The 11,718-nt window shown below is 37.7% G+C and overlaps 1 protein-coding gene and 1 long non-coding RNA gene across 12 annotated transcripts; one reads left to right on the forward strand and one right to left on the reverse strand.

Moving 5' to 3' along the window:
- Positions 1-3,701: 3,701 nt before the first annotated feature.
- On the reverse strand, positions 3,702-7,878 carry LOC105684897. 11 transcript variants are annotated; one of them, XM_048655049.1, is made up of 5 exons: positions 7,717-7,877; positions 7,474-7,614; positions 6,677-6,822; positions 5,837-5,972; positions 3,702-4,926 (listed from the first exon to the last, which is right to left on the reverse strand). In XM_048655049.1, exons 2-5 carry the CDS (start codon positions 7,548-7,550, stop codon positions 4,881-4,883), a joined length of 405 nt encoding a protein of 134 aa, XP_048511006.1. In that variant the 5' UTR covers positions 7,551-7,614; positions 7,717-7,877; the 3' UTR covers positions 3,702-4,880. The 11 variants fall into 11 exon arrangements, 2 of the variants coding, with proteins under 2 accessions (XP_048511006.1, XP_048511007.1); XR_007278355.1 differs by lacking the exon at positions 3,702-4,926 and adding an exon at positions 7,125-7,379 and having other exon boundaries at positions 5,344-5,972; positions 6,677-6,997; positions 7,446-7,614; positions 7,717-7,878; XR_007278353.1 differs by lacking the exon at positions 3,702-4,926 and adding an exon at positions 7,125-7,379 and having other exon boundaries at positions 5,344-5,972; positions 6,677-7,001; positions 7,446-7,614; positions 7,717-7,878.
- Positions 7,879-8,492: 614 nt separating this feature from the next.
- LOC125500892 lies at positions 8,493-10,479 on the forward strand. Its single transcript, XR_007278362.1, has 4 exons — positions 8,493-8,669; positions 8,739-8,875; positions 8,986-9,063; positions 9,151-10,479. It is a non-coding gene; the product is annotated as an uncharacterized LOC125500892 (long non-coding RNA).
- Positions 10,480-11,718: the final 1,239 nt, after the last annotated feature.

Genomic DNA, 11,718 nt, shown 5'->3' on the forward strand with positions numbered 1-11,718 from the left:
AATGTCTTGCTTATCGAATTGATCGAGTGATAGCAAATTCCCCACTGTAATTAGCAGAGAAATCGAAATATCTCTGTAGCTTTGAGTCGTGGCTCACTTAATTCGTCGGATTTATGTTGTTAAGTTCGAAATGTATTAGAATAAGGTATCTTGAAACATTCGAAACATATGCTGTATTATGCTAGCAAGATTGCAGAATCGCTGAGACCCTGGTCTTTGTTTCTATTGATTTGAGAGTCAATAATGAACTCTAGTTCCTAAAGTTTTGGCTTTTCCACATATTTAGGGCTCAAAAACGATGGTAATACTCATCCTCTGTTTGAATCAATTGACTGCTGTACTCTACTGCTTTGAGAAGTCAAAAAATTGTAATATCTTGATAGCTCTCAGTCGTTGTTCAATTATCCAACCAGATTCTAGTTTCCAAGATCAAAATAAATACAACTACCGCTCTGTAATCTTTATTTATTATTGTCCCCTCTTCTCCTGAAACTTTCTCAAGTTTTATCTAATTTTTGATGAATGAGTGGACTTTCTTCATGTCCTGTGAGATTTTGACGCCCTGCAGCTAGAGTAACACGACCTTAGACTTGTTTCCAGATTTTGACCGAATATTTGCTACTTTTTCCTGCATATCCTGATTTTTTTCCGATTTTGAGTCAATTTTTTAATTGATCCGCCAATTACTGCATCTTCTGGCCTTCCTGGAGGTGTCCTGTGATCCAGAACCGATAGGACGTCATCCTGGATTCATTCCTGATTATTTTCTGATTTTTTGCGATTTTTTCCTTTTTTTTTCCGACTCAAAGCTACAGAGATATTTCAATTTCTCTGCTCATTTCAGTGAAAAATTCGCGATTACTCGATTGATTAATCGAGCAAAATATTCTCGCGAGCACAGTCGGATTTCTGGGCTCCAAATCTGAGAAAAAATATCACCTCAAAACTGGCCCTGCTGGTAGGAAAAGCCGAAAATCGCCAGAAAACCTTATCTTCCGGTCGAAAATCGTCAATGATCGCCAAAATACCTTTCCTCTCTTTCAGAAGAAGCAAAAAATCGCCAATGAACCGCCCCTTCGGATCGAAAACCGCCAAAAATCGTGAACAAACCACCCTAATACGTCAAGACCCGTCAAAAATCCCCAAAAAACCTCGTCCTTTGTCCGAAAAAGTCGAAAATCGAATTTTTCTTTGGTTCTTCAAGCTTAATCTCATATATAATCAGCTCAGGAATCCAAATCTGAAAGCCAAAATCATCTACTCATGCATTCGATCACATAATCATTAATTATTCGCTGTTGAGAGAAGAATAATTAGAAGACATATTGAGTGGTTTTAGTCGTAGACCCACATAGATTCGTCGCAATCCATGCATAGGCCGAAATATTCGAATTTCTGAATTCACCAGCAAACCCAAGCTTCGCTAGAGTCAGGTAGCCACGGGCGCGCGGTTTGTTTTGAGGCGTCACCTCTGCTCAGCCCCGAAGGTGACGTCTCACAACAAAACGCTAGCTGCTGGCTACGCTGACTCCAGTTTAGGTCCCTTGTAGACCGAGAAATTCGAATATTTCGACCCATGCATGGATTGCGACGAATCAAAGTGGGTCTACGACTAGAACCAATCGATGTCTTATAATTATTCTGCTTCGAACAGCGAATAATTGATGATGACTCGATCGATTGCATGAGTAGATGATTTTGGCTTTTAAATTTGGATCCCTGAGCTGATTATATATAAGATGAAGCTCAAAAAACCGAAAAAAAATTCGATTTTCGACTTTTTTCGGACAAAGGGCGAGGTTTTTTGGGGATTCTTTATTTCGGGGATATGTTATGTTTGAATTTCACCGCTGTTGGTCACGTCTGCGCACTCGCCGATACAGCTAGCGCTAAGTCGCGGAATTTTCGGGAACTACAAAAACTAGTGCCATCTGATGGACTTTTCAAAAACTGATTTCAGCGCAAGTCCACATGGGGTAAGTTACCTACGAACAGTTTATCGTCATCGGTCGGCAACTCCGCATAGGGTAAATTACCTACGAACAATTCATCGTCATCGGTCGGTCCATGGATATCGGTCAGCGAATCCGCATAGGGTATATTTCCTACGAACAATTCATCGTCATCGGTCGGTATCAGATCTGATAACTTACTGATCAAAAACTCGTGACACACCCTTGACGTTCCATCGGAGCATGTTCTTTAAATCGAAGTTGAACACAACCCTGATGTTGACTAATACTAATGATGACATGTCATTGAATTTACTCCTTTGTCCAGGTAATTGCATTCTTGGTCTCGACACGGAAAACACCCAGATGATCAGAGGCTACAGTCTTCAGGTATTTGCAATTTTCGGGCCTGGACAATAAATCCAAGCAACTGCGAAGTTACGTGTCAGTCTTATTTTAATATGGATACAGCGTCTAAATGAGAAATGCAGGTTTGTTAGTTTCTGGTTCCTCCAGCATCCGGTAATCTATAAACATTTTAATACTTGTACTTGTTTCAGAAAAATCGTTGGGGTTCTCCGTTCGATTTGCGATGCTGCTCTTTGACAGAACTTCGCACGTGTTGTCCATTTTGTCGCATTTCCGAACGGAAAAATGGAGATCTCTCGACGAGTATCAGGAATTGCTCGGTCTAGTCGACACGCTCGTTTTCCTGAAGCCGTAATATAGGTATCGTCATGTATTTTGAGTTTGAGAATCCACAACTGCTTCCTCATTTAATTTATCCAACGACCGGTCGATTAATAAGCCAATCGTTTGTTGCAGACGTAGCAATATCAAGATATTCCGATGGTTTCGGGTCGTGGCACAATTGACTCGACAAATTCAAGTCCAATTTATCCAACGACCGGTCGATTGATAAGCTAATTATTCATCAATTATTCGCTGTTGGGAGCACAAAAATTATAAGACATATCGATTATTTTTAGTCGTAGACGCACTGTGATTCGTCGCAATCCATGCATGGGTCGAAATATTCGAATTTCTCGGTCTACGAGGGAGCCCGAGCTGTGCTGGAGTCAGCGTAGCCAGCAGGGTAGCACTTTGTTGTGAGACGTCACCTTCAGGGCTGAGCAGAGGTGACGCCTCAAAACAAACCGCGCGCCCGTGGCTACCTCTGACTCTAGCTAAGCTTGGGTTTGCTGGTGAATTCAGAAATTCGAATATTTCGGCCTATGCATGGATTGCGACGAATCTATGTGGGTCTACGACTAAAACCAATCGATGTCTTATAATTATTCTGCTTCGAACAGCGAATAATTGATGATTACTCGATCGATTGCATGAGTAGAATATTTTGGCTTTCGAATTTGGATTTCGGAGCTCATTATATGTGAGATTACTCTTGAAGAACCAAAAAAAAAATTCGATTTTTGAGCAAAAAATAAATCATTGTTTTAATTGGGTTTAATATATATATTCCTGAGGTCAAAATACATAAGAAAAGTGCCATACGATCAATTTTAAAGAATAAAAATTGATTGTATGGCATTTTTCTTATGTATTTTGACCTCAGGAACACGGATCCGTTGGCCAAAGTGAGCTACGGATTTCTCCCTCCGAGATATCCCAATTTTTCTGCTCCAAAAAGCGAAAAATTTTCGATAACTCGATCAATTTGATAGCTAGATCAATTTGGCTTCCAGATTCGGATTCCTGAGCCAATAAAAATATTAAGAATACCATACATAAGTCAAAAACATGAAGGTTTTATCAAGTTCAAATAATATTTTGACAAAAGTGTCGCGTCTGATATGGAATGCGCTATAAATCCTGCTAAGAATCATGTATTCGCCATATGGGATAATAATCTACATTCACGCGTGTACGTAACATGAGAATTATATTTAGCGCTGCACTGGATTCGAGCTAATTAAATAAATAAATAAATTCATTAATTAATTCAGACTACATTTCAGCAAGACACACGTCGTTGTATGTATAAATTGTACAGGATAGTTTTCGCGCTACATACCTACATGTATTTACGCTTATATGGATGCAAAATAAAATGAAAATAAAAATAAAATGATAATAAGTAAAAAAAACTTAACAGCAAACTCGCGGTTTTGATTCTCTAAATAAATTTATATATCTGCTCAGTATACGTGTATCACGTATTCGTTTTATATAATTATACATACATATACTCATTTATATTACGCCCGACTGATAGGTAGATGGATTTTAATTCAATTTTTTTACGCGAACTCGTATATAGGCATGTGCGTACGATACATAGAAAACACGTTACATACGGACAGTCGTGTAACCTACCGAGGTACAAGCAACTTGAGCAATATATTATGAGATTGATTCATCGGAATGTCGCTCAAGATGAGATCGGAATTAATGATGGGGGGATATTTTACAAGTGCAAATACGTGTACCCCGATGAAAATAAATCTGTATGCCTGCATAGAATTTTTTCCTCCAACAAACTATTCGGTTAATTCAGTCAATTAATATAACAATCAATCGATTGTTCTGTTTCTTTTGATTCACCGAATTCTGACGGAAAAATAAAAAAAAAAATACGAAGCGAATAAAATAAATATTTCGTACGGTTAAATACCATAAACTACGTAATGGGCATGGCACGTAGTTTTATATAATTTACTCATACATGGTACGTGAAATCTACGTGGAAAATATACCGTGACTTGTTACAGGTGCAATTTCAATTAGGTACTATAGTATATAATTATTCTATCCGACATACCGAGTTGGATGTATGTAGAGTGACGGTTTGATGCCTTGCATTTTCTTGCGTATATGGTATAATTACAACGTAAATTCACGTCAGTGAAATTATTAGAACACATGTCTACCACCGCGGTGTTACAGTATTTGATATCAAAAGATAAATTATAATATTCGCCCCGTACACGACGATTGATGTCCCAGGTATATCCTGAGAAAGGAAGAAAAAAATATACATATACCAATTGCTCAATAATTACCTAATCAATTAGTTATATACCGGTAAATTGTACACCGTACGAACGTAATTTTATTCATTCACCCATCTATTTTCTAATAAGATAATTAATGTTATCAAAATATCTCCATAACTATGGTTCACGCCATCCGCTATGTATTCAAATATGATAACTCGCGTGCACGAGTTGCACGAGTTCCACGAGATCGCGAATCTTTGAATTATCGTACGTATCATATATACATGCTTAGGTATATGGTTGTAGGTATAATAATCGCCACGACTACATAGAGAACTGGTACATACGTACGTATTACATACAAGTATAAAATCGCATGCATCAAGTCAAGGATCGAGGAATGAACGTGCAGGGGGCAATTAAGCGCAAAGTTTCTTAGCCGCATCTTTTGTATACCGCGTTTTACGCACGTACATAGGTATGTAGGTATTTATATATATAATAAGTCTTACGTACATACATACAAATAAAGGTATACGTTCATGGATTCTCTTAGTTACTTTATATAGATTTATAGCGTATACGTATTGAGTTCGGTGAACTCGATCCTCCTGCACAGTAATTGTATACGTTACGTATACCTACATGTATATAACTATGCATTGTCAACCAAATCCACAGGCAGAACCGTGTCCTTATCTTATTTTCATTTATCGTTGTTATTACTGTCGTTCATATTACCCATTTTCCTCAAGATCCTCATAATTTCCTACTTTATACATATTACAAGTAAATTGGACTTACACCGGTACATACGTTGCATTGCTGGCTTAACGGGCGCGAAATATCGCAAAAAATAAATAAATAAATCATATATACATAAAAAAAAAGAAAGCAAAAGAGCGGGCGGAAAAAATTTCTTACTCGGCGCAGCCCCGGGTTGTAGTGTTTCCTTGTCCCTCGTCGATCAGGATGAGTTCTGTGTAACAGGAGAAACGCGTCCTGCGGGTGTCCGTGCCTGCCTCCAGGCATGACTTGCTTGTGCACACGCACTTCCTGCCTAAAAAGAAAAAAACCATGTACGAGTACGTACCTTCGTACGTATATTCTATTTATCTATCTTTCATCGTACGTTTGTATGGGTATTGGTATGTACAAAGAGAGCGATCACATTGGAGTAAAATGACGATACTAAATGGCACCGGAACCATTAAGTCTGGACATCGTGACGTTGGGGACGGAAAGTGTCCCACTTTACACGTTGATATGTTACGAGTTTAGATCAAGGGGACGATGAAACTGTTTTTTTTTCGTTCTTTAGCTTTTTCATTTTAGTGTCAATCAAGTTTTTACTCATTTCATGCGAATGTAAAACTGGGTAGGTACGAATCGCGGTTCGTTATTTCGATATACGGAGAATCGGTTCGTTCATTCCTTCGTTTTATTCTCGATCACACAGAAACTATTCCTGAACCAATCGATATGCCCGTGTTTGCTGCATCTGTAGCTGTATACGTTACCACACGTTCCGTCACCCACGCTCCAATATTTTGAACTATTATACCGGCAATTTGCCAATATTATAATGCTCTCACCTAAGTGTACACAGATAAAAAAATTCCCTGTTTGTGGAATAGAAATAAAACGAAAATATCGATGCGAAAATGTTGTGAGATTAATTGTTATTAATCGAGACTCCTTACGGTGTAAGTAAAAATAACGATAACGCTAATAAAATTTATAATTGATGAGGTATAGCCTTACCGTGTACTGAGGGTAATTCAATTGGTAGAGATACGATGATGATGATGAAGAAGATGAGCCCTGTGTGGTTGGAAAGTCGCACGCCGGCACCTCGATTAATAATATTGAAGATCCTTGCCATGTCGTAATTAAAATACGTTCGGTACCTGTTTAATTAGCCGGTTAAATTGTACCTAGTTATATGCATACGTTCCTCGTTGGCTGCAAGATATGGTATGCAAATTATCCAAAGTAAACGAGTCTTCTTTATTTTTTTGGTCTTCAGTTTGTTTATTTTTGTTTGAGGTTCTCCTTCGCATTCATAATTCTCTTCCCCATCTTCTACCTTAAACGAGTTGTGTAGGGATATGAGCTGAGGTGAACAAGGTGTTGCTTTTACAGCAACAGCTGGGTAAGTCGACGTTGGACACGCCACTATAGGCGCCGACATTATTGGCTAATACTTTACCCCGTTAATGCGATGAAAATATTGCGGTGCTTTTGATGTCCTCCGATTTTTTGATTATTTTTCTTTTACTGCTATTATTATTCTTTGAAAACGACACCCTCGGAGAACGCATATTTTGCCTTCCTTTACTGCACTAACGCTCGTATGCAATGAATTTACTTTATTATATTTTTGCATTTGCAAAAAACTTGTGGGATACAAGATTTTGTTTCAAAAATATTATTTTTCTCTCACCCGTAGCGGACAGCGAACTCTCTTCGTTGGGCGAGGTATTAAAAACTTGCGGTTTATGAAAGAAAAAATGGTAATAATAATACTCACAATAATCTGGCTCGATGGTTGTAATTACCTCTCCATCCTCCGGCACCGTGTAGGGATTGGTGAATATGAGTGAATTTCTCCGGATTCGTCAGATAACCCCATCATTTTTGCGATTGATTGGTTTTTTCAATGTCGACGATCTGCGTTCTAAGCTTCGAGATTATTCCATCTAGTATCAAAGCAATACCCATTGAACAATTAGGAATCGTGATAATTAGGATGATTGAACCCAGAATAGATTATAATCGATATCTGATTGTTGAAATATTACCTGAAGCAGTTGCGATCGTTTTTATTGCGTTCGTTCAGCTTTTTACAACACGGTGGAACGCGCGAAAGAGGCGGTTAGGTTCTGAATTCGTTGGTTAGGTAAAAGTTAAACGAGTTCGACTGGAACGCCACCATGCGGCGAGCCCCACCAGCAATGCATGCTGGGAGTCTCGAAGCGTCTCGAAGCGTCTCGAAGCTACGACGCCATTAGCTTCCCGAATTTCGAACAGTACGCCTCGTGCTCTTATAACTCCTTACTAATTTAACCATATCGCATAATACCTAATTCTAAAGGTCGCACTAATTAGCTTGAACATTAATTTTAATATTGTGACAAGAATAATCTACTGAATTGAAATATAAAATGGTTTTACCTGAGATATTACATGGCTCTGCCCGGGCCAGACAGGCATGGACAAGTTATGGACAGGTCCTAGACCTGCTGCGAAGTAATCTGCGTCTCTGCAGTTTCTTCGAAGTGCATACTCACAATGCAATATGGAGATCTGGAACTTCTTCTACCCGGATCTTCACCTTTCCTGTCCTACAATCTGGTTCGTTCTAACTTCTCTTCTTTTCTATCTTTCCCCACGTATTTTCGTAGCGAGCAGCGAGCGGGCGCCTTTGTTTCGACTTAGTGCGATTCGATCGCGAACGGTCGAACTAAGGTCGATCATGCGACTATGCCCCTACTTATTACGATTTATTTTCACGTTTAATTTGTTACAACAATAGAATATCTTAGTTTGTTGATGTAATATTTCGAATCAGAGTGCACTATTTCTTGTTTCGGAGAATCGAGTTCCTAATCTTTCAACGGTTTTTCACGAAATTTTCATTTCTCGTAAAGTTGCTGCGTAATAGACGCTTGGTAATTTTGATTCGATTATAATTGCTCGGTATTCGTAATACCGGGCTGTGATTTTATGGCGAAGACGACCTTGTCGCCGTGAGGTTTGTAATCTGAATCAATTTGATTTGGAACTGCAATACTTATTCGTGTATTGGTATTATGCATTACAGAGCCCAGAGCCTGTTGCACTTCGATGGCATACTATACGTATCGGTGCAACTAATCTAACTGGCACGTGCAATACTGCTGAGAACGATTCCGTAGCTACTCAAACCGGATTTCTGTTCACTACATTCGAGCAGAATTGGTGAGCCTCAAATTTTAATAATTCTAGTCACATTCTCCGAATTCTGTGACTCGCACCGCCTGTGTATTAGAAATCCACTTTATCAAAAATATTCAAATTTCGTCTTACAGATAAAAGTTTTTACTACCTACAATAAAGTCTCCTCGTCCGGCTGGTCACCAACCACACGTATAAAGTGAAGAATTTCGGTAAATACAATTTTCTACCACTGTTTTTTCTCTTTGACAGAGTCTTTCTTCTTATTATTCATGTTTTTCTCTTCTTGTCATTTTTAGAGCACTATTTTTCGTGGGAGTATCGAAGGAGCATTGTATCGACCTCTCATCGTACTACATCTTCTACATTCAACCTACTACACAGCTATAGTCATCAGGGAGGCAGAGACATCCGGGTAAAATCCAAGACCCCTGAGCTTGGGAACCAGCTCGGGTCCGGTTTTGGTACCGGCAGCGGTGGGGTAAGTCCCAGCAGTCAGATTTCCTCGATTTCTTTGCCAGCTCACACGATGGTGAACGCTGGCATCGGGATCGTTGTATTTTATAGAATAAGTATATTCCCCCAATTCCCGTGGCGTGGCGGTACTTTTAGATTTTAAAATTATTTTATTAGCTCAGGTAATCGTAGGTTTGGTTGTCGTTGAGCATAGCGCACTTGCAGTTTGTAGAGTCACAGATATAGAATTTTTTTTGAAAATTATTCAGTTAGTTGATCTATTGGTTAGTCAGTTGACAAATAGTTCATACACTATGAACTATTCAAATAAATCATCATCCACCAACCTTATGTAAGCAAGAGTGCGCGGCTCATAGGCAACGGTAAAGACCATCGTTTGATTGACCAACGCGTTTTCTTGCATTTTATAATAATTTTTAGTGATTGATCTCGTTTTCGTCGATCACTAACTAGTAAAAAAAATTAGGCCGTTCGAATGGTGGTCCTTTACCATAGTTTCACTTTCTCTATGAGAATCAGGTATGATCAGCAGCTCCGAGCAATTAAAAAATGCGTAATTGATTTTTTAGAGATAAAAAAACTTGTCAATTCAGTTATTCTCAATTCTCATTCATTCAATGTAATTAACTCCAACTTATTGATATGGAAACATATTTTTCAACATCTTCTTTCCTCCCTGATTCTCTTGTTAACTTTAAGTATCCGATTAAGCTTCAAGAAACTACCGCGGACATTGGATTTAGTATAGAAATAATTAGGATATAGATTAAGTGTGAAAATAATTAAGATATAAATTAAGTGTGGAAATAAATAAGATTTAAATTAAGTTTGAAAATAATTAAGGTATTTATAATAAGGTATAAGAATATTCTTGGGCAACGTTTCATCTTCTGAAGTGGAATCCTGATCGAAGAAAAATATTATTTCACTACCTATATTATTTTTTGTTAGCATTAAGAAAAAAAAAAAAAGAATTAGTCATAAGAAACCTTACCCCAAACACACACATTTTTAAGCCCTTAATTAATATGAATTAAATTCATTCTTTTGCTTATACCATTTTCCAATACGATTTCAAATGAAATTATCGAAACATTGTTGTATTTCAATTCATGAGAATCACGTTATTCAAATCATTTCACGATTCTGGAAGTTTAATGAAATTCGGCCGATAAAACCACACACATTTAAAAATTTATAAACTACGGCTTTGGCCGGGGCAATGGAAGCCTATATTATGCACACAAAACACATATATTTATAAGTAATATAAAAAATAACAATAAATAATTAGGAATTAAGTTATTATTAGTTTCAATTCTTAAGTCTGCGCTTATTACCTATAAAGTAAGTAAATTTAGATTAATGAGATCTAGGATGTCTAATCATGCATAAATTTTTCTTCCCTCACACAAATCTATCAGCCCTTTACTTTCTTTGCTCACTGTCAGTATACAAATAGATATGAGATTGATTAAATTCATTGTTCAAAGATTCTAATGACATTCTATCAAAGTACTACAAAATTTGAATGAACTAAAATCAAGTTACTAAAATCATTCAAAGATTCTCAATGTTGATTATAAATTTCGGTTCAGAAAAACACACACCTTTTCAAAATTTACTAAATTCTTTGGCTTTGGCCAGGGCATGGGCAGCCCGCACTATTTCTTTCCACACAACAGGTATGGTGAGTTTTTGAACGAGAGACCACGGCAATGAATGTGATATGTGAGTGAGATTGGTTTGAATGAGATGTATAAACACATGGGAATTTTTTTCCCTTACACACACAGCCCTTAAGTTTTTCTTGTTAAAAATATACAAATTTGAATTATTTCGGCCTAAAAAACACACACCTCTTCAAAATTACGGCTTCGGCCGAGGCATGGGCAGCCTGAACACAATTACACTTTGAAAAGACTTTTTTTTTAAATTTTTTTCATAGAGTCAGTTGTCAAAAGTTTGACAAAGCGAATGTGAATGAAATGGTTCGAAGCGCCGGCGCTGGTGTGATTCGGGGATTTCGTCAGTAAAATCATTTCTTGGATAAATATAGATGAAAGGCAGGTATAGGTAAATTCATGCATCGCGAAGGGGTTCTATTTGGAATGTATGTGCAGTGTGAATGCGAGTATGCAACTCATAGTTTTAACCGTTGGGCGGGGTGTGGGCTGACCAAAGTGGGTAGGCAAGAAATCGGAAGTGCAACTTTTCTTTCCACAGCAATTCCAAGTGATCAATTAACTAGAGATTATCAAATTGCGTTAGCTACTTTTTTGCAATATTTTGCTTGATATTTTTATAATAATTCTTTTCGTGTGGTCTTTTAGGTCTCTTTGCTGAGATCTACTAGATGCTTTTACTTCCAATGGTTCACAAACCCAACC

The sequence above is a fragment of the Athalia rosae genome, chromosome 5, assembly GCF_917208135.1.
Source record: "Athalia rosae chromosome 5, iyAthRosa1.1, whole genome shotgun sequence".
Taxonomy (NCBI): domain Eukaryota; kingdom Metazoa; phylum Arthropoda; class Insecta; order Hymenoptera; family Athaliidae; genus Athalia; species Athalia rosae.

Bases quoted from the DNA above. Each gene is read 5' to 3' on its own strand.
- LOC105684897 (XM_048655049.1), bottom strand. From the start codon at position 7,550: ATGATGGGGTTATCTGACGAATCCGGAGAAATTCACTCATATTCACCA. The intron at 6,823-7,473 runs GTAATTACAACC...CTAATTAAACAG, and splicing joins CGGTGCCGGAGGATGGAGAG to GTACCGAACGTATTTTAATT. The intron at 5,973-6,676 runs GTAAGGCTATAC...TTTTCTTTTTAG, and splicing joins TGAATTACCCTCAGTACACG to GCAGGAAGTGCGTGTGCACA.